At 39.1% G+C, this 23,929-nt stretch overlaps 1 protein-coding gene across 4 annotated transcripts; it reads left to right on the forward strand.

Moving 5' to 3' along the window:
• Positions 1-882: 882 nt before the first annotated feature.
• On the forward strand, positions 883-23,525 carry ganabb (glucosidase II alpha subunit b). 4 transcript variants are annotated; one of them, XM_041797520.1, is made up of 25 exons: positions 883-983; positions 2,769-2,870; positions 2,975-3,083; positions 3,389-3,516; positions 5,575-5,754; positions 5,925-5,990; positions 9,467-9,524; positions 9,645-9,726; positions 12,004-12,100; positions 12,201-12,381; positions 12,466-12,619; positions 12,833-13,068; positions 13,220-13,346; positions 13,497-13,576; positions 14,820-14,960; positions 15,398-15,494; positions 16,165-16,266; positions 16,925-17,168; positions 17,445-17,509; positions 17,828-17,904; positions 18,030-18,104; positions 18,241-18,354; positions 18,483-18,592; positions 18,777-18,877; positions 22,062-23,525. In XM_041797520.1, the coding sequence occupies exons 1-25, from the start codon at positions 964-966 to the stop codon at positions 22,169-22,171; spliced, it is 2,856 nt and encodes a 951-aa protein (XP_041653454.1). In that variant the 5' UTR covers positions 883-963; the 3' UTR covers positions 22,172-23,525. The 4 variants fall into 4 exon arrangements, with proteins under 4 accessions (XP_041653454.1, XP_041653455.1, XP_041653453.1 ...); XM_041797521.1 differs by lacking the exon at positions 883-983 and adding an exon at positions 1,086-1,218; XM_041797519.1 differs by lacking the exon at positions 883-983 and adding an exon at positions 1,659-1,720.
• The last annotated feature ends 404 nt before the right edge of the window (positions 23,526-23,929 follow it).

The following is a 23,929-nucleotide window of genomic DNA, read 5'->3' on the forward strand; positions in this document are numbered from 1 at the left end:
GAACATTGCTGTTAAACAGATGTGTCATAGAATCAGAATCAGCATTATTGGAGGAATATATTTCACTTATAAAGACTATATTGTCCATAAACTTTAAAATTAGATGGAAAAATACAGATAAATCCCACACATTCTCACTGACTACCCTGCAAAAGTATAATAATTCAAGATCGTTTGTCATGTCTTATCCAGGGTTGCACAATGATTTGTAAGTCAAGATCCCCCTTAAGACCATAGAGGATGCAAATGCAAATAAAGTGTAGTAAAGAGCACAATGCATTCAGTTCAGTTCATATACAGTGCATTCAGTAAGTATTCAGACCCCCTCCGCTTATATATATATATATATATATATATATATATATATATATATATATATATATATGCTTTCCATGTTATTAATTTGTCAGTTTTTTATTACCTCTTTTAGTGAAGTTTTTTTTAGATAAATTATTCAAGGTGATGCGCTAGACTTCCGAGGGGATGAAAAGAAGTTGACATTTTTTGGGATCCCCGTCTTCAGATCTTCTTATCATCTAAGTTTAACCATGATGTAAATCCTCACTGTGAGCATTTTTGTCAAGCGCTGGTGTGTTGTACTGCTTGAAGCAGACACGTGTTGTTGCCCCTTTAACGTTGCGTTGGTTAAAATCAATCCCGTTAAACCGATGTGTAACAAATCCTGAACCAATGTGGACTTCACTGACTGGAGCCTCGGGATGACGTGTCCATGTCTGAGAGGATAAATATTCATACAACCCTATCCTTATCAGCCAGATATGATACGATGGCACCATGATAGAGTAAAAAAATGATTCCATAGCTTCAGATTCCTAATCTGAGAGGTTTAATTAAATGTCATTGTTTTAAAAAATAAATATAAGTCAGATGCTGTGAATCTTACTTTTTAACGATCTTTGTTGCGGAGTGAAAGAGGCGGAGTCAAGTGAGAGCATAATCAAGATGGCCACCTTCACTGAGAGGTAAGACAAAGCAGATCCGCTCTCTCATCGTAAATTTATCTCTTGTTTGATAAAATATGACTGCGCAGAATGGTTGAGGTTATCGCTGTGGGTGCGCACTAAGTCAGCGTAGCCACCGAACGTTTAGTTTCGGACTCTACAGGCCTCCAGGGAGATTCTTACCAGACAAGTCGAGATCCTCTCAATTGAATTAGCGGCTTGACAGGCTGACTGTGCCGTGCCTGTTGTCAGCAAGGTTAGCACCATATCCTGATCCACAGGGCTAATTCAGGATGACACTGCTCCCAGACAAATAGGCGTAAACCTGTCTGCTCCAGTCTAGCCAGTTAAGACCGCCAAACGAATCTTTTTTGTCTGTATTATCTGTGTTCTTTCTCATTTCCGATTCAAAGCTAACCGGATTTAGCGCATGTTAGCCGTTAACGTTAGCTAACTAATGCTATGCCTTGGCATCAGTTCAAGCACGTCACATCATCCGGTTATGACAGGACTTATAAGGTTGGATTTAAATCTTTGCATTCAAGCCTGCTTGGAAAAAAAGGAAGCTCTAAATCATGTTTTAAAAGTGGACCTATGCAGAAATGGTTTAGCTGAATGAGGAAACGGGAAAATTGTGCAGCTGACATTTTCTACCGTTGCCTTGCACTTGTGTATGAACCACTATGGAGATCAAAGTCCAGCTCAGTGCGTGATTTGTACATGTTTAACTCCTGTATGCAAGCTGCAGATGAAGACAGGTTTGTTAACAAAGCTTTTCCTAACATCCTACTTTATTTTGGATGCTTACATTATTCATAAAACCACCTGGGTCTAAATTATTAGCCCCTCTGATGCTAATAGTCAATTGTGTCTCATTTTTGATGGATAACAACCTGCAGTTTTTTGTTGTAGTTTTCAACAAGTTTAAGACACGTCTCCTGAGGAATCCCTGCCCATTCTTCTTTTGTTAGTCCCTCAAGCTCCTCCAGATTTGATGGCCTTTTGGCATGGACCATGGTCTTCAGTTCACCCCACAGATTTTCAGTGGAATTTAAGTCAGGGTTTTGTGAAGACTGGTCAACAGAGGTGGAAAAGTACATGACTGTTGTACTCAATACAAGTACTCTAGTCACTCTGATTAAAATTTACTACAGTAAAAGTATTGGTCTATAAATCTACTTAAGTAAAAAGTGTTTGATTCAAAGTTTAATTACTGAGTTCTCAGTAGCCACTGAGAAGTTGTACAGTAAAATATGATCCTTCGCTATTGGCAAGAACAGCAAGGTTGTTCGACCATTCACACCTCTATAATAAAGTGAAATACATGGCAAAATTTATAGAGTTTATTCAACTCATAGGGTTTGATTTAACACTTTTAAAGTGTCTATATTGTTCTACACTACATATAGATAAACTACACTTTTAAAGTGTTAAATATATCACAGTATGACAGAGCTGCAGTAACTCAGGCTGGTCTCTCCTGATGAGAACAAAGAAGAGAGTCAGCCTCATAGCAAGGAAATGCATACACACCATGCATCTTTTAGGAGCACCTACAGTCACATGTGGGAACTCTAACTTGGCCGATAACTTCGTGCATGGTGCAAAATTGTCTCATATCAAAAACAACAACAATTTACAGGAAACATGAGCAAAACATGTAAAACACAGCTAAACACTCTGTCCAAGGGCATGATGGAAAACTGCGCCTTATATGTATATCTATTTGGGCTTTCTCGGTTTAGAGTCAAAAGGAGAGGTGACTTGGACTATTGCAAACTTATCTCTTTATGATTTTCTTTACAGGATGGCTGCTATCTTGGTGCTCTGTCTGGCAGTGTGCCTCAGTGGGACGTGGGCTGTGGACAGGGGTAACTTCAAGACCTGTGATCAGAGTGCCTTCTGCAAGTGAGTGCAAGAAAGAAAACACAAATTAATCAACTTACATGTTGGTTAAAAAAAAAGCACAAATAATTGATATGCATCACTGATGTTAATTCAACTTTACTCAGGCGTCAGCGAACGTTGAAGCCTGGAGAGTCTCCATATAGAGCCCTATTGGAGACCATGGAGCTGACCAACACTAGACTCACCCTGCAGCTCATTAATGACAACAATAAGGTAAATCTCATGCGGAGGAACAGTTCGAAATAGGTGCTTAATATCAGGTATCGTAAAACGGAATATAAGATCGATGATACGTTTAGTCAGTTAGCTGCTTGATGAAGTTTTTGTTGAATATTCATCATCACCATCATAAAAGCCTAATTTCTTGTGGTTTCACACCAAAATACTGAATATGGAGCGTTAAATGCTAAGAAAAAGTACCCAAGACTGAACCCATTTTTATCTCTTCTGGGGTACTAAGGAAATAAAAATGGATCTCCCCAATCCATTCTCACACCTCTCCCTTTCCTCTCTCTCAGGTGCGTCTGCTGCTGGAGCTCTATCGTCTCCAGGGGAACATGACACGGGTGAAGATTAACGAGCTGAAGCCGCTAAAGCCTCGCTACGAGGTCCCTGACGTGCTCATCAGGGAGCCACCTACTGAGCCGTAAGTGTCCCATGGGTGCCATGTTGATTTTGATAAAGAAGAGCAGTCGGAAAAGGCAACCTCACTTTTTCTTAAAGTATAGTGACAGGTCAGAAATTAGATGATTATAACTTTTTTTTTCCTGTAAGTCAATTCAAAAAGTGAAACTTCTGGATATTCTAGAGCCATCACATACAAGGTGAAATATTTCAGATCTTTTTGGTTTTCTAATCTCGATGATGACAGCTTACAGCTCATGAAAATAAAAAATACACTTTCTCAGAATATAAGAACATCACAAAACACCAATCAAAAATGATTTCTGATCCAGAAATGTTGACACTGTGGAAAAACATGCTCTTTCATGCACTTAAGACTTGGTTGAAGCTCTTTTTGCATGAATTACTGCACCAGTGTGACATGGCATGAAGCCAATCAGTCCGTGGCACTGCTGGGGCGTTATGAAGCCAAGGTTGCTCTGATAGCAGCCTTCAGGTTGTGTGTGTTGTTGTCTGGTGTCTCTCATCTTCCTTGAGACCTTTTATTCTCAACTGGTGAGTTGGCACCCAAAAAAGGGTTGCGAAGCCATTTTCAGTGGGTTGAAGCTGTGTGCCTAGAAAAAAAATATGTAGCAAAACATCTATGATGGGCTTTTATTTTGAAGGAAATGTCACATCATTTTGTTCCATTGCATCTTTTTTCTATCTCAAGTCAAAGCTGCCTCATTTCATTAAAACCACAACATTATGGTGAAAGAAAATAGGAACTTTGGGTCACAATTAGCCGTTAGTGTGATGTAGGTGGGCCCTTAAGTTAAACCGGTTGAGAACCACTGCTTTAGACAGTACCTCATACATTCTTTATGGGTTCAGATCAGACCAGTTGGTTGGCCAGTCAAACACAGTAACACCGTGGTCAGCAGACCAGTTTCTAGCAGTTTTAGCTTCACTGTGGGCTGGTGCCAAGTCCTGCTGGAAAAGGAAATCAGAATCTCCATAAAAGCTTCTCAGCAGATGGAAGCATGAGGTCTCTAAAATCTCCTAGTGGATGGCTGACAGCGTTGACTCTGGGACCAACACCAGCAGATGACATGGCACCCCAAACCATCACTGATTATGGAACTGAAAACACTGAACTTCAAGGGTCTTGGATTCTGTGCCTCTCTGATCTTCCTTCAGATTCTTGGACCTTGATTTCCAAGTGGTTCAGGATTGCCTCAACATTAGAAATATGACACTTGTAGTCCATTTCCTGGACCCATCTGTGTGTGGTGGCTCATTATCCACTCTCTCCAGCCTCAGTCCACTCCTTGTGAAGCTCCCCTAAGTTCTTGAATCTGCTTTGTTTGACAATCCTCTGAAGGCTGAGCTCGTCCCTGTTGCTTCAGAACAGCCTGCCCTTTAGCGATGACCTTCTTAGGCTTACCCTCCTTGTGGATGGTGTCAGTGATTGTCCTTTTGACAGAAGTCAAGTCAGCAGTCTTCCCCATGACTGTGGTTGTGTGCATTGAATCAGAGTGAGAGAATGAAAGCTCGGGAAACCTCTGCTGGTGTTTTCATTGAAATAGCTGATTTTAGCTCTTTTCAGGGCTGAAATAACTGACAAAATGGACTTTTACATAATATTCTTACAGTTTGGATATTGTTTTAAGGGTTTTTAGCTGACATCAACAAGATTAATACAAAACAAAAGAATGAAATATTTCACTTTGTATGGGAAAAATCTGGAATACATGCAGGTTTAAATTTCTGAATACATTTATGGGGAAAAACTTTGATATTCTGATTGTTTTTAGATTCATCTGTACTGTCAATTGTGTTGACAGCTTAATAAGTTCAGCCTAAAAATAACAAGTATTTTGTCATCCATGTAATGTTTCAATTGAGTCAGTAACATAACAGTAAAGAGACAAGGTTTTTTCCAATAATTTTTTGGTGTATCACAAAAGAGAATCCATTAAAAAGTATGAATTTATCAGAGACTTTAGCTGAAAAAGTTTTTTTTTTTTGGCATTTAAAATGCTGTGTCTCAATCATTTTCTAAATCAATCTATTTTTCCCCTTCCTCTCTCTTCCTCAGCCTGTCTCTCCTGTCCCAGGACGAAAATGGGGTGGTGCTATCCCTGGGGGCGGAGTCTCAGAGAGTCATCGTCAGCGCTCGGCCCTTCAGACTGGACATTATGGAAGGCCGTGAGGTGCTGATGTCGCTGAACTCGCGCGGCCTGCTGGCCTTTGAGCACCTTAGGATGCGCAAGGACACGTGAGAAACTACGCATGCACACACGTTGAGCAAATGCCCGGCCTCTCGTTTTTTTTAATCTACATCCTCACTCAGTGGATGATTTCTGTTTTTGTTCCCATGAAATGGTTTGTTTTTTTGGAGTATTGTCTCTGACTCGTTGTTCTGTCCTCTTCTCCCTATCATCCTAGTTTCTCCTATAAAGTAACTAGCACAGTGGCTAGCGTGTGGGATAATATCAAGAGGGTATTCTCTAGGTAAAGACCCTTAAGATTTTGTAAGTGTGTATTCTGTTCCTTGTGCTAATGCTGCCAGTAGTGACAAAAACGTAGGGACTCCCATCACACCAAGTTCAGTATTTACCCTCAAATAAATGTGAGTGTGAGAGGGAAGGGTGTGGGTGAGTATGTGCATGTTGGTGTTTAATTTAATCTGGATTACAGGGGTCAATTTAGCCCCCAATGTCATCCTCATGCTGTTGAAGGATCATTTAAAGAGCTATGTTCTCTCCTATGTTGATTTTTGGTCTTATTTCATGAAACAAAAAAAAATCATCTTGATCATGACAGAAAAAAACATGCACCTGAATGATATGGATTCACCTGTCTCTACCAGTGATTTGGATGCGCCTCACTCTCTGGTTGGAGTGTCCTGTTAACTTAATCAAGCACCCATGGCGACTATCTCTTCCGCAGATCTAACACTGCACCTGCATGACTGAATGTGTATCTTGACTGTTTATAATAACCGAGATATCTTCTAACAGCTATAGATGTAAATAAACATTTGTTACAGAACTTATGGGCGAGTTTGGATGGATTGAATCAAAGCTTCTTTATCTTAACACACACTGTAGTCTGTGTTCCACCAGATAGTTTGTGTTTCTGCTACTTCTGCTAGTGCAGCTCTTAAACAGAACAGCAAAGTCTCTCTTTGTGGTTATTTTGAAATTCAGATTAGTGGTTAAAATTGGCAAACTTGGACATTTTCTGCACTTCTTTTAAAATGTGAAGCCTTACTGTCATTGTAGCGGAAAAGCAACAGTTCTTTATGAGTGGAAGGCCACCATGTGTGCTTAAAAGTAAACCCAACATACACTGCAACATAAAAACATGAGCCATCCTACCTTTAACCCCCTGAGCCTGGCATTTTCGTATACAACAAGAAGAGACACATGTTATTCAAAGTTAAATAACTTTTGAACCATAATTCGTTGCCTCTGAAAACCCTCTGTTGTGCCGTTCTAATGACGCTCTCCACGCCTTCGTAGCTCTTAGAGAACATTTCTAACAAGCATGGAACTTGGCTGACTTTCTGGGGTCTTTAAAGATTAAATCCACACCAGTAACTCTGATATTAGACATCTTTTATAGATTTATAATCCATTTTTCGGCTATTCCTACAGTTAGCCGGTTAGCCTGCTGCCATGTTGTCTGTTTGTATCCCAGAAGGCATTGCGACTGGGCTGTGACAACCAATGGCAGGCTGTTCTGTCGTCACGTCATGCTTTGCTGTACAGTGCAGGTACACAGGCTTTGAAACTGCAGAAGACAGCCTGAATGACTCATAACAGAGAGAAATAGACACAGAGAGGCTGTGATTTGTCCCTCATAGTCACTTCTCTTTAAATAATGGCACAAATTCCCAAAAGTGCAAGGACTTTTTTGTAAAAATGTGAATATTTTGAAGTGTTTTTGTCACAGAATGATTATTTTGTAATGTCCCAAAGAGACTGGAGAACGAGTTTGTGCAAAAAAAACCCTCTCATTAATGTTAACTGTGTTTAATAAATAACAGACGTTTTAATTTCTGATTATTTTTTCTTTCATCTTTATAGTCTCATCACTTTTTAAAAATCAAAGTGGCATTGCTGCAGCACGCATATTCTTAAAGCCCAAGTTGTCCTGAGGAAAAGGATGTTTGGAGCTTGCCTATGCACCACAGGGTTGATGTTTTAGAAGCTTTTAATACAGAAATTTCAGATGGTTAAAAAATGGCTTAGGGCTCAGCGGGTTAAACGATAATGACCAAACTTGTGTGTCGCAGCCCAAAGTGAAACCTGAAAATCTTTTGAGGTCCTCTAAAACCCTCATACAACCATGACATTCAAAGTATTCAAATCCGTATTTTTTACTTAACATGGATTAACATTAATAATAGTACAGTAAACAAGCCCCTTGCATTTATTTTGTTTTGAGCAGGCATCTGCAAAGTCACCTTTATTTTTTTTTTTATATTAATCTCTTTAACAATACTGTTGTTTTTCTAGAAACTTTGATACCTCCAAAGGCACTGATAATCTCTTAAAATCATGAATTCCCATGGTAGAACAGAGTGTCACCATTTAATCTAACACCAGTCAAACCTTGACACCGGTTCTTGTACATCATTCAAAATAAATGGTATAAACTTGACATGGGAGTTAAATCTTTTGATTTGATTCTAGGACTTAAGAATATTTCATCATTATTTAAAACTTTATTTTAATTTATAAGATTAAGGGTATGGTTTTTTTTTGTTTTGGCAAACGACCTCTTGTGGCCTGCATGCAGCTGGGGCCCACCAGGTACCAGCTCGCACTTTGGGAACCACCGTGCAAGGTCATCTGCACCTCGAAGAAATGCTAATTTTATTTATTGTTACCTTATTAAAAGGTAGCCTGATTAAAAATGTAAACTCACTAAACTAGTATTCACCTCCTTTTAGTAAAATTAACAGCTGTGATATTTACCTTCTAAGCCTGTAATTTAGACTGCGTGTTGCTCTTTAAGGCCCCTGAAAAAAGGTTAAGATGTCAAAAGAGAAAAAGAAGAAAAAGAGGGAGTTGGCTTCAGGCCTTTGATCAAAACAATGACTTTGTACTTAACTTTTTTTTTAAATTCAGCTCCAAATTTCATTGGTGTCAGATAAAAATGCCTGAGAGACAAAAGGCTCTTTTAGGGAGCAATTATTTACTGGGCATTTCAGGGGCCCAGCCGTGTTATTGGACGATCCTGTGTGGTTTTTTGTAACCGTCCATGTTGATGTCTACAGTGTTGCTACAATTAAAGATGGATGCTAAATAAAGAGGAGAGGAATTATGCAATAAGAAACATATATTGATTTTATATAAGGACGTAAAGAAGCCAACATCCCTGGTTGTTCTAAAATCGTAGCAAACAGTGTCACCCCAAGTTATCTTGTGCAGAAAAAATGACCCCCACCACACAGGAGCCTTGTTCTTCCGCTAAAGTGTGAGTATGGCACAACCGACTTTCAAACCACTATTTCACACCGCTGCCTCTTGCGTGTGTGCTATATTAGCTGTATGTGAGACTCTCTTTGGTGTGATGCCTGGCCTCAATTACAGCTTGAACACAGTTAATCTACTGGGTGCAGTTTGGTTCTGCAAGAAGCCTTGTGGGTGTTACATTGCCGCAACCTCTAGAGGTTTTTTCCCCATGATGCCTCGCTTTAAATAGCCACAAGGTTGGGAGTTGCTTAGTCCCCTCTGTCATTAGAATTAAGAAACTGTGGGCCATTTAGAGCATTTGTTAGATGTCATTGTAGAGTCAGGGGGCATCATCCAACTCCACCATGTGTATGTCCTTTTTGTTTTTATCATAGTGTAATTACACTCCCATGTGTTGACACTCCTCACAAAAAAGGTGTGATGTTGTCAGAAGTTAACATTTGTTCTTTCTCTTGTATTTCTTTCCTCCCCTCTCCCTCCATTCTGTGTCCCATGGAGCAGTCAGTCTGACCCAGAGGGTGAGAAGGTAGATGAGGCTGATGCAGCTAACCAGGCAGAGGTACTGCATGCTAAAATCTAATCATTTTTATCCCTTTGATGCACCTTACTGTGAAAGCCTCTCACAGCATTGAACTTTATTAATGATAAATGTATGTACTATTCTGGATTTATCTGGCAGACGGTGAAAGAAGAGGAGGAGAAAGATGAAGCTGGCATGTGGGAGGAAACATTTAAATCGCACTCAGACAGCAAACCTCAGGGTAACTCATTTTCATTTTTTAATTTCTGGCTAATTACACCTTTTTAAAAGGTAGGCTGTCAGCATTAATGCAATTACAGCCATAACTGGTGATTATTGTTTGATTGGGATTGATCAAATGCTTTGTCACTTTCAGCATAGTTTGTTTAGCCTCTCGCTGTAGCCAAAGTTGTAAAATAGGTCCACCACTGTCTCATTTAACTTTTGAAAAACTCCAACAGCTTATTTAAGTCAAGTCATCTGCATATTTACCTTTTTGCTCTTTCTTATTTCCTTTTTAATCCATAACAAGTTATTTTTTTCTGTGGTTAAGTTCATCTCATAATTTTCTCTCTACTCAAAGTTTATTTTCTTTCAAAATAAAAGCATGTCAGTATCCAAACAGGAATTGGGTACTTTAAGATGGTACAAAAATCCAAAAAGAAATGAGGCTATTTTATATGCAAAGTGGGCAAATTTCAAAATGGGACAAATTGGTGAGATTAATCAGATTAACTACAGAAATTGTAGAAGTAATAGTGATTACTGATTTCTAATCTTTTCAGAGCCCTAATGAAAAGTGTAATCATGTGAATGAGGGGGTTTCAGTGATTGTTCTCAATAAGTCTTGTTCAAGATGCTCTTTTTTCAATGAATGCCATAAGTAGAAACTTTTACAACACTAATTCCAAAAAAGTTTGGGCACTGTGTAAAATGTAGATAAAAACAGAATGCAATGATTGTCAAATCTCATAAACCCATATCTTATTCACAATAGAACATAAACAACATATCAGGTGTTGAAACTGAGACCTTTTAACGTTTCATGAAAAATATAAGATCATTTTGAATCTTATAGTGGCAATGCATCTCTAAAAATTAGGGACAGGGCAGTGTTTACTATTGTATAGCATCCCCTTCTCTAGTACTCTGTAAATGTCTGGAAAGTGAGGAGACCAGTAACTGGAGTTTTTGGAGAGGACTGTCGCCCCGTTCTCGTCTGATGTAGGATTCTCGCTGCTCAACAGCCCTGGGTCTTTGTTAGATTTTTCGTGTGATGATGTGCCAGATGTTTTTTGTTGGTGAAAGGTCTGGATTGCAGGCAGGCCAGTTCAGCACCCAGACTCTTCTACTGCAAAGCCATCCTGTTGTGAAGGAGGCAGTATGTGATTTCGCTTTGGCTTGCCACACACTACAGTATTTAAAGCCTGATTTGAGGCCAGATTTGTCTCCCCTGACACTCAAGGGGGTGTATCCCGAGTGGAGCCTTGTCGCAAACAACTATTTGTCTGAATAATCCCCATGTATGTGGTTATTTTACTGCTCAAAATTGTGTTGTGGCCTCCCAGACCCTTATATACACTTCAGCATTGATAGTGCCTTTCCAGATGTGTGCTGTCCACGCCATAGGCAGTAATTCAACCCCTTGACCATCAGAGATGCAGGCTTTTAAGCTGTGAACTGATAACAAGCTGAATGGTCCCTCTCCTCTTTATTCTGCAGGGCACGCTGTCCATGATTTAAAAAAAAAAAAAGTTAAAATTCTCATTCATCTGACCACAGAACAGACTGTGGCATTTCTGGATATTTTTTGCGATATTCAGCTTGAACTTGTATCTGTGGATGGCAGGGGGATGCTGTGTTGACAGACAGTGATTTCTGGAAGTGTTCCTGTGCCCATGCAGTGATTTCCAGTACAGAGTCATGCCTGTTTTAAATACAATGCCGCATAAAGACCTGAAGACCACAACCATTCCGATATTGATCTTTGGCCTTGTTCCTAGCACATAGAAATTTCACCATTCTCTGAATCTTTTAATGTTATGTACTGGAAAAGGGTGGGATATGCTAAGTCTGCTATTTTATGTTGAAAAACAATTTTCTGGAATTGCTACACAATTTTTAGATGGAGTTTTTCTCAGATTGGTGAATCTCTGCCCACCTTTACTTCTGAGAGATTCTACCTCTCTTCAGTGCTCACTTTTCCAGCCTTTTGTTGCCCTGTCTCTACTTTTTTATGGCCATCACATTAAAAATGAGCTAATATTTTTCATGAAATGGTAAAATGTCTCAGTTTAAACATCTGATATGTTGTTTATGTTCTATTGTGAATAAAAAATGTGTTTGTGAGATTTGGAAATCATTGCATTTAGTTTTTATTTGCTTTTTACACACTGTCCCAACTATTTTGAAACTGGGGTTGTCAAATCAACAGGGACTAATGTTTGGTTGCTTAAACATTTAACTTGCCATAATGCTTTTTCACTTTGATTGATATCTAGTTTGTCTTGCCTCACAGGTCCATCTGCTATTAGTTTAGACTTTTCATGGCCAGGTGTGGAGCACGTCTATGGCATCCCTGAACACGCAGATAACCTCAGGCTTAAAACAACAGAGTGAGTGTCAACAAAAAGTCCCACTTTAAGCACAAGAACATGAGGTTTTTTTGTGCAGCAAACATATTGCACTGGATAAAACCAAGTCTTTCTGTTTCAGCAATGGAGATCCTTATCGACTTTACAACCTAGATGTGTTCCAGTATGAACTGTATAACCCGATGGCTCTTTATGGCGCTGTCCCTGTCATGCTGGCCCACAATGCACAGCGAACCACAGGTATTTTCTGGCTCAATGCTGCTGAGACCTGGGTGGATATCAGCTCCAACACAGCTGGAAAGGTGTGCCTTTTTCTTCCTCATTTGTGATTCCTCTCCCAGTGTTGCATATAAAAGCTAACTCGCTCCTTTTTTAAATCTCTTCAGACTGTGTTTGGGAAAATGCTGGATTACGTGCAGGGCTCCAGTGAGACCCCACAGACAGACGTGCGTTGGATCTCTGAAAGTGGCATCATTGATGTGTTCATTATGCTAGGACCGACACCCAAAGACATCTTCTCTCAGTATGCCTCACTCACAGGTAAAAAAAAAAAAAAAAAAAAAAAGTTTAGGTTGAGTTATTTTCCCCCTCTTCTATGCACTCAAACTAAAATCAATATTTTGGGCTTGAATTTGAGCCTGTTTACCTGCTTTTCTTCCCGAAAAGATCATAAAAATCTATATCACCCAATATAACATTATTGCTTAAATTGTTCTCTTAAGCCTCAGTTTTTCTCCCTGTATTGCCCCACAGGTACCCAGTCTTTCCCTCCCCTGGCAGCTCTGGGCTACCACCAGTGCCGCTGGAACTACAATGACCAGGAAGACGTGCAGACAGTGGACGCAGGCTTTGATGAGCACGACATCCCTTATGATTTTATCTGGCTCGACATCGAGCACACCGATGGCAAGCGCTACTTTACCTGGGATCCGCACAAGTTTGCAACCCCAAAGGAGATGCTGCAGGGTTTGATGGACAAGAAAAGAAAGGTACAGACGAGAAATAATCTAAGCAGACAATACTTGGAGGCTTTTGTCCTCTCCAATATCTGTTCTGTTGTCAATTACCTCTTTTCTCGTATGTCTCACTATATATTTAGTTCTTAAACATCCTGTTCAATATCTTTTTAAATTCTTATAGATGGTTGCCATTGTGGACCCTCACATTAAAGTTGACAGCAACTACAAGATCCATAATGAAATTCGCTCTAAAGGTTACTATATCAAGAACAAAGATGGAGGAGACTATGAAGGCTGGTGCTGGCCAGGTAAGAGACAAAAAATTCAACATTTATCACATAAAAATAAACCGTTGTTTTAAAAAAAAAGGTTTATACTGTTTATTATTATGATTAATATTTAAATTGCATTATTTTCTGTTATTCTTCTCTCTCGTTGGAATTGATGACGTCTTTCAGGTAGTGCTGGCTATCCGGACTTCACTCGTGCAGATATGAGAGCCTGGTGGGCCAGTCAGTTTGCATATGATCAGTATGAGGTGAGTCTAATGAAGTGTTTCCCAACCATTTTTCCTTGGAGCCCCCCTGCAACCCGCATGCACCTAAGAAAAGCGGAGTCTCCCCAGGACTCAAGGCAGAAGAAAAAGTGACACACTGCCGGCAAAAATCAACATAGATTTTAATTGTTTCACTGATAAAACCCTAAAAAGACAAATGCATGCTTTTCCTATCAGAAGACCTTTGTATAAACTACTTAATAACTGCTTTATCATGGTTTTAGTCAATATTGGCAAATCTAAATTTGGCAGCCTCAGAGCGAACAAAGCCTTGCGCCCCCCTAAGAATTTTGGCTTCCAACCTGGGGTCCCGGACCCCAGGTTGGGAACCAATGGTCTAGAGGGCCAGCCAACGCCACGCAATAAATTCTGCAGTTTGTTTTACACTGTTCCAGCTCTGACCTTTCAAAACCAAAGTGGCTTCAAGTCATTTTACTGTTTTTTTTAAGCCATGGTTACCTTTCTGCCATCCTTTTTAGCTCTCTAGGTTTTAAAAGTAGCCAGGATATATGAGGAAGAGCAAATTGTGCTGTGAAAAGAAGGAAATGTGCTCCGTTTACCATGCATGACAAAACTCATGGAAACAAATGAGCACAACACGGCATGCAGCAGGATCTTTTAATGATCATGGCAATCTAAAATCATCATTTGAAATTGAGGCCAATTCATTTCCCAGCACTAGCCTGAATTTTTTATTAATATTTCCTGACTGTTTACATAGCTACTCAGCCCAGCTTTCTTTGGAATTTAACTACGAGGCTTGTATGATAAATTCAGAGACATGCATGTGGCTGTTAGCTGTTTTTTCCAGGATTTTTGAATATCTGAAACACCATGTTTTATAATTTACACATTATTTCAACCCCGAAAAAGCTTCTCCTTTAAAGTACCTCTGTCTTAGTACCTTTCACAGGACAAAAACAAATGTTGCCCTTGCACACATTAGCCGATTGTCAGGTCTAATGTTGTGAAAACACCAGCATCAGGCTGAAAGAATCTTTTGGTTTCAAAGAAGTTGCTCCTGGGACTGATCTCCCCTTGGAGCGAACAACTATAATGGGTTTCTATTAGCCACTGAAATCATTTTAAGGCACCTGCAAAAAAAAAAACTAAAACAAAATAAACTAGATTGGCTCTGGTTGTATGAGATCTTTTACAGTATTCTTGCATTATAAAATTGTTCAGGCTTTGGGACTCATATTTATAATCTCTGTTTACCATTTAGGGTTCTATGGAGAACCTTTATACATGGAACGACATGAATGAGCCCTCGGTCTTTAATGGGCCGGAGGTCACCATGCACAAGGACGCGCTGCATGGAGCCTGGGAGCACCGTGACGTGCACAATATTTACGGTTTCTATGTGGTGAGTGTGCACAGTTTGTATTTTGCTTTATTGGAAGAACTAAGCCCTCCTTTTAACAAATTTACAAGTTGGGGCAAATTTGGACTTTGCATGTAATCCTACGTGTTTTTCATTTGGTCAAGTTGCCATGCATGATTATAGCCAGGTTGTTAATCAGCCCTTATAGCCCTTATGATAGTAACAGGTAAATCACAACTGTCTGTATTCTTTAAAGTTTGGAGTGTGTGGAAAAGTAAAACAAATGTTTCTTCTTGCTCTATTATGTTAAACCTTGTGATAAAATATGTAAACATAAAATATATGTAGTTTTGATTGAAAAAATCTTTCATGGTATTATCATGGTTTAATATTTTTGTTACCAGAATTATAACATACTCTTGAAATCTGTGGAAAAATACCTGCTTTGCCCCACTGATTGTCCTGTTGAATATCTGCAGCAAATGGCCACAGCAGAGGGTCTCATTCAGAGATCAGGAGGAGTGGAGCGACCATTTGTGCTGACCAGAGCCTTCTTTGCAGGGTCACAACGCTATGGTAAGGGAATTACAGCTGAACATCTATTTAACTTGACTTCAGTTTACCTCATGTAAGACTTTCCTGTTATGTGTTTGAAATTTCCTCATCTATTTTAGCCCAGGATCTTGAGCCTACACTTCAGTGCTCTACATTTAGTATATTGATAAAGGTTTAGTCCTGGCACATTGGCAGTATTAAAAGAAATTTGTACCAGAGTGTCCAAATGCATCTGATTGCATTTTTGCAGGATGCAAGACTGATTGCTGTGTTCTTTTTATTTGGCAGACAAACAATGAAAATGTTCTTATTGTAAACAACTTAGTCAATGGATGCATAAAAAGAGGTCAAATTATGCTGATTGTATTCATTCTGAAAGTGTATATGATAAATGACATATAGCAAATGTATAGAGAAGAGAAGCAGTAAAAGAGATGTAAGCATTAGGAGACGATGGCAATAATGATAAAAAAAAAAACGGCCCAAAGGGCAATGAAATAAACTGAGGATGACAAGGAAAAAGAGCAAGTAAAATATTAAGAGGAACTGAAATATGCTTAAAAATTCAGGAAGAAAGAAGATAAAAATAAAATAAAGAACAGAAGTGTTACTTGAATCCATAGATAAAAACATGTTCTACAGTTTGTGATTGTGAACACAATGACTGTAGTGTGTGTTTTTCTCTGTACAGGTGCTGTGTGGACCGGAGATAATGCTGCTGAGTGGGACCACCTGAAGATCTCCATCCCCATGTGTCTGAGCCTGGGCCTGGTAGGAATCTCATTCTGTGGTGGTGAGTACAAACTATGAATTCACTGGAAGTTTGTCCCTCTATTCATCATTGGAAATGACCAGACAAACACTGAACATGACGCTGATTTTATTTTTAGAATGAAGGAAGTTCAACCTCTGCAGCAGCATCTGTTTTTACTCATTTCACAGCAACCGACATTTTGCAGAAACTTGAATTAAGAAGAAAAAAGGGTTATAACGCTTATGAGTGTTTTGTTTAAAACCATTGAAGAGTCCAGGGATACTTACTCTTAATAACGTGTCACAAAAAGCCTAAATATCCACAATCAGAGACAAACACTGGCTATAAGTGCAGCAGGACTCTGATACTTACTATTTTTTTTAAAGGAAGAAATACATGCGTTATAATCAGTAAACTAAAAATAATCTGACTTTGACACTCCCCAGAGTGCTTGTTCAAGTTGCCATAGAAACGTTCTCAAATAAATTGCACCAGGTGTTGCCATGGTGAACACATGGGTTACTACAATAATCCTGGTGTAGTCATTATGTGTAACATGTATGAAGCTAAAATTATCAGAGATTTTACTGTCAAAGCTTCATTCTCTCTACAGAAGCCCTGCAGGGATTTCTCTGACTTCAGATCTTGATCAAACTACTCAGACTAAACGCTGCCCTTAACCCTGTCTTTCTCATAGCTGATGTTGGCGGTTTCTTCAAGTCACCCAGCACTGAGCTGCTGGTTCGTTGGTACCAGACAGGGGCTTACCAGCCGTTCTTCAGGGCTCACGCTCACCTGGACACACCCCGCCGCGAGCCCTGGCTGTTTGGCCCTGAAAACACGGCACTGATCCGTGAGGTGGTGCGTCAGCGCTACACTCTTCTGCCCTACTGGTACCAGCAGTTCTACAACACACACCAGACCGGAGAGCCCGTCATGAGGTTAGGACTCGGCTTCAGTGTCATCATTATCATAATCATTATTTTTGTTGTGTTTTTTCTTCTCTTTCGTCCCTTTCATATTATATCATAGCAACTTAGATGAAGGCTTTGATTGCAAATCCTGAGGCATCTTACCTTTAGTTTATCGTTTATGAACAAAAACGTCAAACTCTTTTAATCACCATTTAAAAAAAAAGAATGAAAGTTGCATAAATGTATTATTTTTATGGGACAGAGTAATGTTTATAAGAAATCGTGTTTACATGTTTGTCACAGACCGCTGTGGGTGGAGTATCCTCAGGATCCTGCTACTTTTGCTCTGGATGATGAGTTCTTGATCGGTGAGACACCAAAACAGATTTTTTAAAGTCTAACTTTTTTATCATCAGATTTATTAACATATTTTCTGAATACAGATGTTTTCTGCCCTAAAAGCAACCAAGCTGAATCTAATTGTTGAATGAAATAAATGCAGAAATGTGCACATAGATAACTGCAAACTTTTGTGATGTAACCGTGGCACGAGTTTAGTGTTGGTAACTTCTGTCAAATGTGGGAACATCTGTGAGGGAAAACTACAAGGAAAGCTTGAATTCAGTCACTACAGTATTCCAGATTTATAAAGGGTAGTCTGATCCAGTTGCTCAATTCTTCTGCAGGGAGAGACTTGTTGGTGCACCCAGTTACGGAGGAGGGAGCGAGGGGAGTCACCGCCTACCTGCCTGGGAAAGATGAGGTAAGAAGATGAAGCAAGGAGACTTTCTACAGATGTGTTAAGAAAAAGTGCTGTTAGAGAATATGTTGACAATACCATGACTGAAGAATCAGGCAACTTAAACCTCTTAAACTTTGTTTCCTCAGGTTTGGTTTGACGTCCACACCTTCCAGAAGCACAACGGGGCCCAGAACCTTTACATCCCTGTCACCATGAGCTCTGTAAGATACTCAGGATTCATAAGCCCCCAGTGGACTGTCTCTTTCCCTGTTATTTTCTTCCCAGAGTGATATTTATTGTGCTTTTTTTGGAAATAACAGTACAACATATACACATTTTCGTTATTTATCATTTCAGATCCCGGTGTTCCAGCGCGGTGGCTCCATTATTCCCAGGAAGCTCCGTGCCCGTAGGTCCTCAACCTGCATGGAGCACGATCCTTACACTTTACACGTGGCACTTGACCTCCAGGTAACTCTGGCATTAAAAGCTCTAATGACAGCTGCAGGATACAAATGTAATTAGCTGCTATGCTGACGTGTTCTCATTTGTCACACGGTACATCTTGATTCTAAAAGCTTTGACCTTTTGTTTGGCAGAGAGCCGCAGTGGGCGAGCTCTACATCGATGATGGCCACACCTTCAACTATGAAAAGAAGGAGTTCATCCACAGACGGCTGTCTTTCAGCAACAACGTCCTCTCTTCTGTGTGAGTCAGGAGTCTTCTCTGTTTTATTCATACAGTCTTCTGGTTTATATCAGCCTTCAAGTGGATATTTTACATAAAATATCTAATGTCACAATCTCTAAGTTTTAGTTTAAAACCACAATGAAAGTATCACAACCGAAACCATATATAATATAATATATATGTATTTTTGCTTGGCTTGCAGTAACCTGGCTCCAGACACCCAGTTTTCTACCCGCTCCTGGATTGAACGTGTTGTCATACTGGGAGCCAGTCAGCCCAAAAAGGTTACCCTGAAGACTGCTGGTGAGTGCCAAACTCAGCATTTCTCTCGCCTTTAATCTCAGTTTGATTCACTACCAGTTAAGAACAGACTTCTCTGGGTAAATGCCTTTTGGCTGTTTCACAAGAGGCAGTTCAACAGATTTGTCAGATTTTAATGATAAATACAGAAGCTCAGAGGTGAATGCATGTGAACACAGTTTTAAAGTTGCACTAAAAAGGGATTTCTAAAGATGCTTCTAACTTTCTTAAATGAAATGGACACATACAGTGCCAATAAAAAGTGTTCACCTCTTGGATGTTTTACCCTTTTATTGATTTTTTTAAATCAATCATGGTCAATATAATTAGGCTTTTTTGACCATAAAAAGTACAAGAAATTCTCCCAGATGTCAAAGTGAAAACAGATTTCCACAAAGTATTGTTAATTCAATAGAAATGCAAGGTAAAATAAATGACTGCATGAATAATCACCCCCTTTAAAGTGGCTGACTTAATTCAACAGAAATCAAGTCAGTTGGTACTATTAGTCCCACAGTTAGTGAAATGGGGATCACCTGAGTGCAGTGAATGTGTTTGAAGTGATTGCAGTATAAAGTCACTTGTATCTGGAAAGCCCAGTCACTAGTTAATCAGTATTCCTGTCTAACATCACACCATGAAGACAAAAGAACATGCAACAAGCAACTTTTATAAATGGTTTTGAAAAGTAAAAGTCAGAGCATAGATGCAAACATATTTCCAAGGCACTGGATATCCCCTGGAGTTCAGTTAAATCTGTCATCAAGACATGGAAGGAGTATGGCACATGTGTAAATCTGCCTAGATCAGGCCGTCCTCACAAATGGAGTGAGCGTGCAAGAATGAGACTAGTGAGAGAGGCCACCAAGACACCTATGCCTACTCTGAAGGAGTTACAAGCTTCAGCAGCTGAGATGGGAGAGACTCTCTATACAAAAACTGTTGCCAGGGTTCTTCACCAGTCAAAGCTTTATGGGAGAGTGGCAAAGAGAAAACCACTTTTGAAGAAACTCATTAAACCTTGGCTAGACTTCACCAGAAGACATGTGGGAGACTATGTTTGGTGGACACCAAACTCTGCAGATCACCACAAACACACCATCCCCACTGTGAAGCACAGTGGTGGCAGCACCATGCTGTGGGGATGCTTCTCAGCAGCCGGCCCCTGAAGGCTTGTAAAGGTGGAGGATAAAATGAATATGGTATAATATAAGAAAATCCTGGAGGACATTCTAAGTTTGTGAGAAGATTTATTTTCCAAGACAATAAGCTGAGGCATACAGCGAAAGCTACACAGAAATGGTTTAAAGACAACAAGGTGAACTTTCTGGAGTGGTCGAGTCAAAGCCCAGAACTCAACTTGATGGTGCAATTTTACTCGATTCCTCTTTGCAAACTGCTCAAGCAGTGTCCAGATGTGCAAGCCTGATTGAGACCTATCCATACAGACTCAGTGCTGAGATTGCAGTCAAAGGTTAATCTACTAAATACTGACTTGAAGGGGGTGAATATTTATGCTGTCACTTATTTTGCATTGCATATTTATTTTACTGTTACTTTGTAGAAATCGGTTTTTACTTTGACATTAAAGAGGTTTTATTGTAGGTTTTTTTTTTCAATAAAAGCAAAATCATAATGACCCTGATTGATTTATAAAAGCAATGAAAGAGTAAAACATCCAAGAGGGTGAATACTTTTTATAGGTACTGTAAATAGATACACTATAGCCATAAACTCCCTTTTGTAAATGATAAAACCAAATACTTTTATCTGAACCTTTGAGCTAGAGCACATACAGACTCAAGTGCTGAGATTGCTGTCAAAGGTTAATCTACTAAATACTGACTTGAAGGGGGTGAATATTTATGCTGTCACTTATTTTGCATTGCATATTTATTTTACTGTTACTTTGTAGAAATCGGTTTTTACTTTGACATTAAAGAGGTTTTGTTGTAGGTTTTTTTTTTTTCAATAAAAGCAAAATCATAATGACCCTGATTGATTTATAAAAGCAATGAAAAGTTATTCTGAATTAGATACACTATAGCCATAAACTCCCTTTTGTAAATGATAAAACCAAATACTTTTATCTGAACCTTTGAGCTAGAGCACATAAAAAAACATTCAGTGTGCACTTCAGAAGAAAATCCAGTTATTCAATCAATTAAAGCAAACAATAATGAGTTAATTATATGGCATACTGAAACACTCAGTGTAAGGTTTTGCAAAAGTGTTGGTACCGTTTCCTGGAGCTGGTTATTCTCCAGCTCTTAATCACTAAAGCTGCATCCTCAGATTTCAAATATATCAGTCATATATATTTTAGTTATTCTGAATTATTTGTTAAGCTGTGCTCCGGCAAATTTTAATTTTTTACTTTTGACTCATGATAAATAGAAGAATAAGCCTTCAAGAAAGAAAATAAACTCAACTGACCCGAACTAAATGCACAAGTTGCAACACAAAGCTGATGTTAGATAAGATCATTATAAAGTCAGATATTTACAAGAAAACACTCTCAGAATTTCTGAGTTTAAAAATTTGATATTAGAAACTAAAAAATGTCAAGTTTTTAAAATCCTGAATTTAACATTGTTAAGCCAAGACTTTATAAGAAACCAAACTAAGGAAGAGTGGATTTTCAACTATTTAACTTTATAATATTAAAAATACACAGTTTTGGTTCACACAAACGTAAGACTATTTAAGTAAAAAAATCAAGTTTTTTCTCTTTGTCCTTTTTATTATTTTTTTAGTGTGGCCCTAATGTGCCATAGTAATAATGGATAGTTAATACATAGATCTGTTTTCAAGAACAGTGTCTGTATTCTTATTTTGTTGGGATTTTGTCAATGAAAACTATTAATATTGATATGTACTTTTTCCAAGTGGCTTTAGGGGGCTTAGCTTTTACGAATGGGGGGGGCTAAGGAAAAAAGGTAGGGAACCAATGAGCTATTCTTTTACGATGTTTACACGTTTATGGTTTTTTTGCCTGCAAATTTTGATACTTGATTTTGGGTGCTTAGGACTTTGATTTTTCTCTGGTGTCATAAAATTCTTTAGTCTTGACAAGCCTACATCACAAACCAAACACACTTTCTTTATCACTGCACACTATCACACTCGCACACCATGATTCCCCTCGGAGTTTCACTCTAATCAATGCTCTATTTCTATTTTGCAGATGGTCAGGAGAGCAACATCGAGTTTGAGTTTGACACCTCCATGTCAGTGCTGACTCTTCGCAAACCTGGCATGAATGCAGGGATAGACTGGACCATTGCACTTCAGTAACCATGGAGACAGAAGATAAGGAGAAAATGACTGAACTGGACTGAACAGCAGGAGAGAACAGACATGAGGCGCTGATACTGACAACAAACTGAGATCAAGACAACAGGAAGTGAACAAGGAGAATAAAGAACATGAATACACTTACACACTGGTTACGATTTCATCCATCCGCACACAAAAAAACACATATCTCATGTAGACCTGTTAGTAGAACTGAGCCACATAACGCCATGTCCCTCCTGTGTTCAGTCACTGTAATACCTAACAAAAGGGTTACTTCTAGATAGTTATGTTTATCATGGTTTGTCAAATAGCAGAAAACTGAGCAACTCAAACCATGCCATGGGAATGAATAGATGGGCTTTAGAAAGAAACATTCAGGAACTTTTTGTTTAATTAATGTTCATTTTGTTGTCTGTGCAGATCACTGAGGGGGGATTGTTGCCGTCTAAAATGAAGGTTCACATTCAAAGCACAAGCTCCACCTGCTGGTGATTCCCCATAATTATTTCTTATTCATACTCCAAAAAAAGTCATTCCATTTGTCCTTAAAGCAAAGCACTTCAATCATTTAGAGCTGAGCCTTTCTACCTGCAGCGCTGCTTATATTTGGGGATGGCTTGCCAACAATCAGCTGTGCAGCTCTTTAAATTTCCTACTTGAACTATCCCAGTGCCACAAAATGGAAACCATTCATCATCTCTTACACCATTCCCTTACAGTCCACTCTTTTTGGCCTTTTCCTGAATTTGTGCTGAATTTGTGAATCACTGTAAAGGTGATCATATTGTTAAACTGCTGCACAAATGGGGGATTTTCAGCCATTCTTATGGGCTAACTTTGCAATGGGAATCGCTTCAGGGGACTGAACCACTGATGTTTGTGGATCATCCTGTCAATGTGCTTTCTTTGTTTTATTGAGTTCTTTTCCCAGAGTTGTTTACTAGATTATTTTTAATGCACTTGAGGAAGATAGAGGATCAAAAGTTTGTCTAGATTATGATGTGTTATTTAGAGTCAGAACAGTGCTGGATTTCCAGTTTTTCATTTGGATTAAATAAATATATAAATGCTTATTAGGCTGTGATCAGTCAAATGCTTGAATGAACTTCTGGAGACTCTGCATCCTGTCCTGACCAGTCGCTTCATCTGACTTTTTAAGGGTTCGTTTTTCTATGAGTTTGTTGATTATTTTTAATGATCATAAATGTACATGTTGCTACAGTTTTGTCAGCGATGGCTCAAATCGGAGGAGGAGGATGTGAAGGAACAGACTTCGGCTGTCAATCAAAGTTGTCAGATGTACTCAAAAAATGAGACCAAGTGAAAATAAAGTTGACCAAATTCAAAACAATGTGCTTGTTTTGCTTAATTTGAAGTATGATAATTACTTCCTACTTAGATTTCTGGATTCATCATGACATCAATTTTAACTTTACATATTGCATCCTTCTCTAATATCAGATTTTCTGAAAGCTACTCTGATTTAAAAAGTGCGTGTCTGGGTGAGAGGAAATGGCTGTAATTCTGACTGCAGGTTGTGGAGAGATGGTAGATTGCAGTCAATCACCCTCTCTGCAGAGAGAATGATGCACTGTAGTCTGTTTCTGTCTGTTGCCGTGGCTACAGCGACTCGATGGTGGTGCAGAAGTGCACCATCATCATCTTTTTCAGGTTGAATTTCTTCAGTTGTTGCAGAAAGTACATCCTCTGCTGGGCTTTCTTGATGAAGGAGCTGATGTTCAACTTCCGCTTTAA

Source organism: Cheilinus undulatus, linkage group 10 (assembly GCF_018320785.1).
Source record: "Cheilinus undulatus linkage group 10, ASM1832078v1, whole genome shotgun sequence".
Taxonomy (NCBI): domain Eukaryota; kingdom Metazoa; phylum Chordata; class Actinopteri; order Labriformes; family Labridae; genus Cheilinus; species Cheilinus undulatus.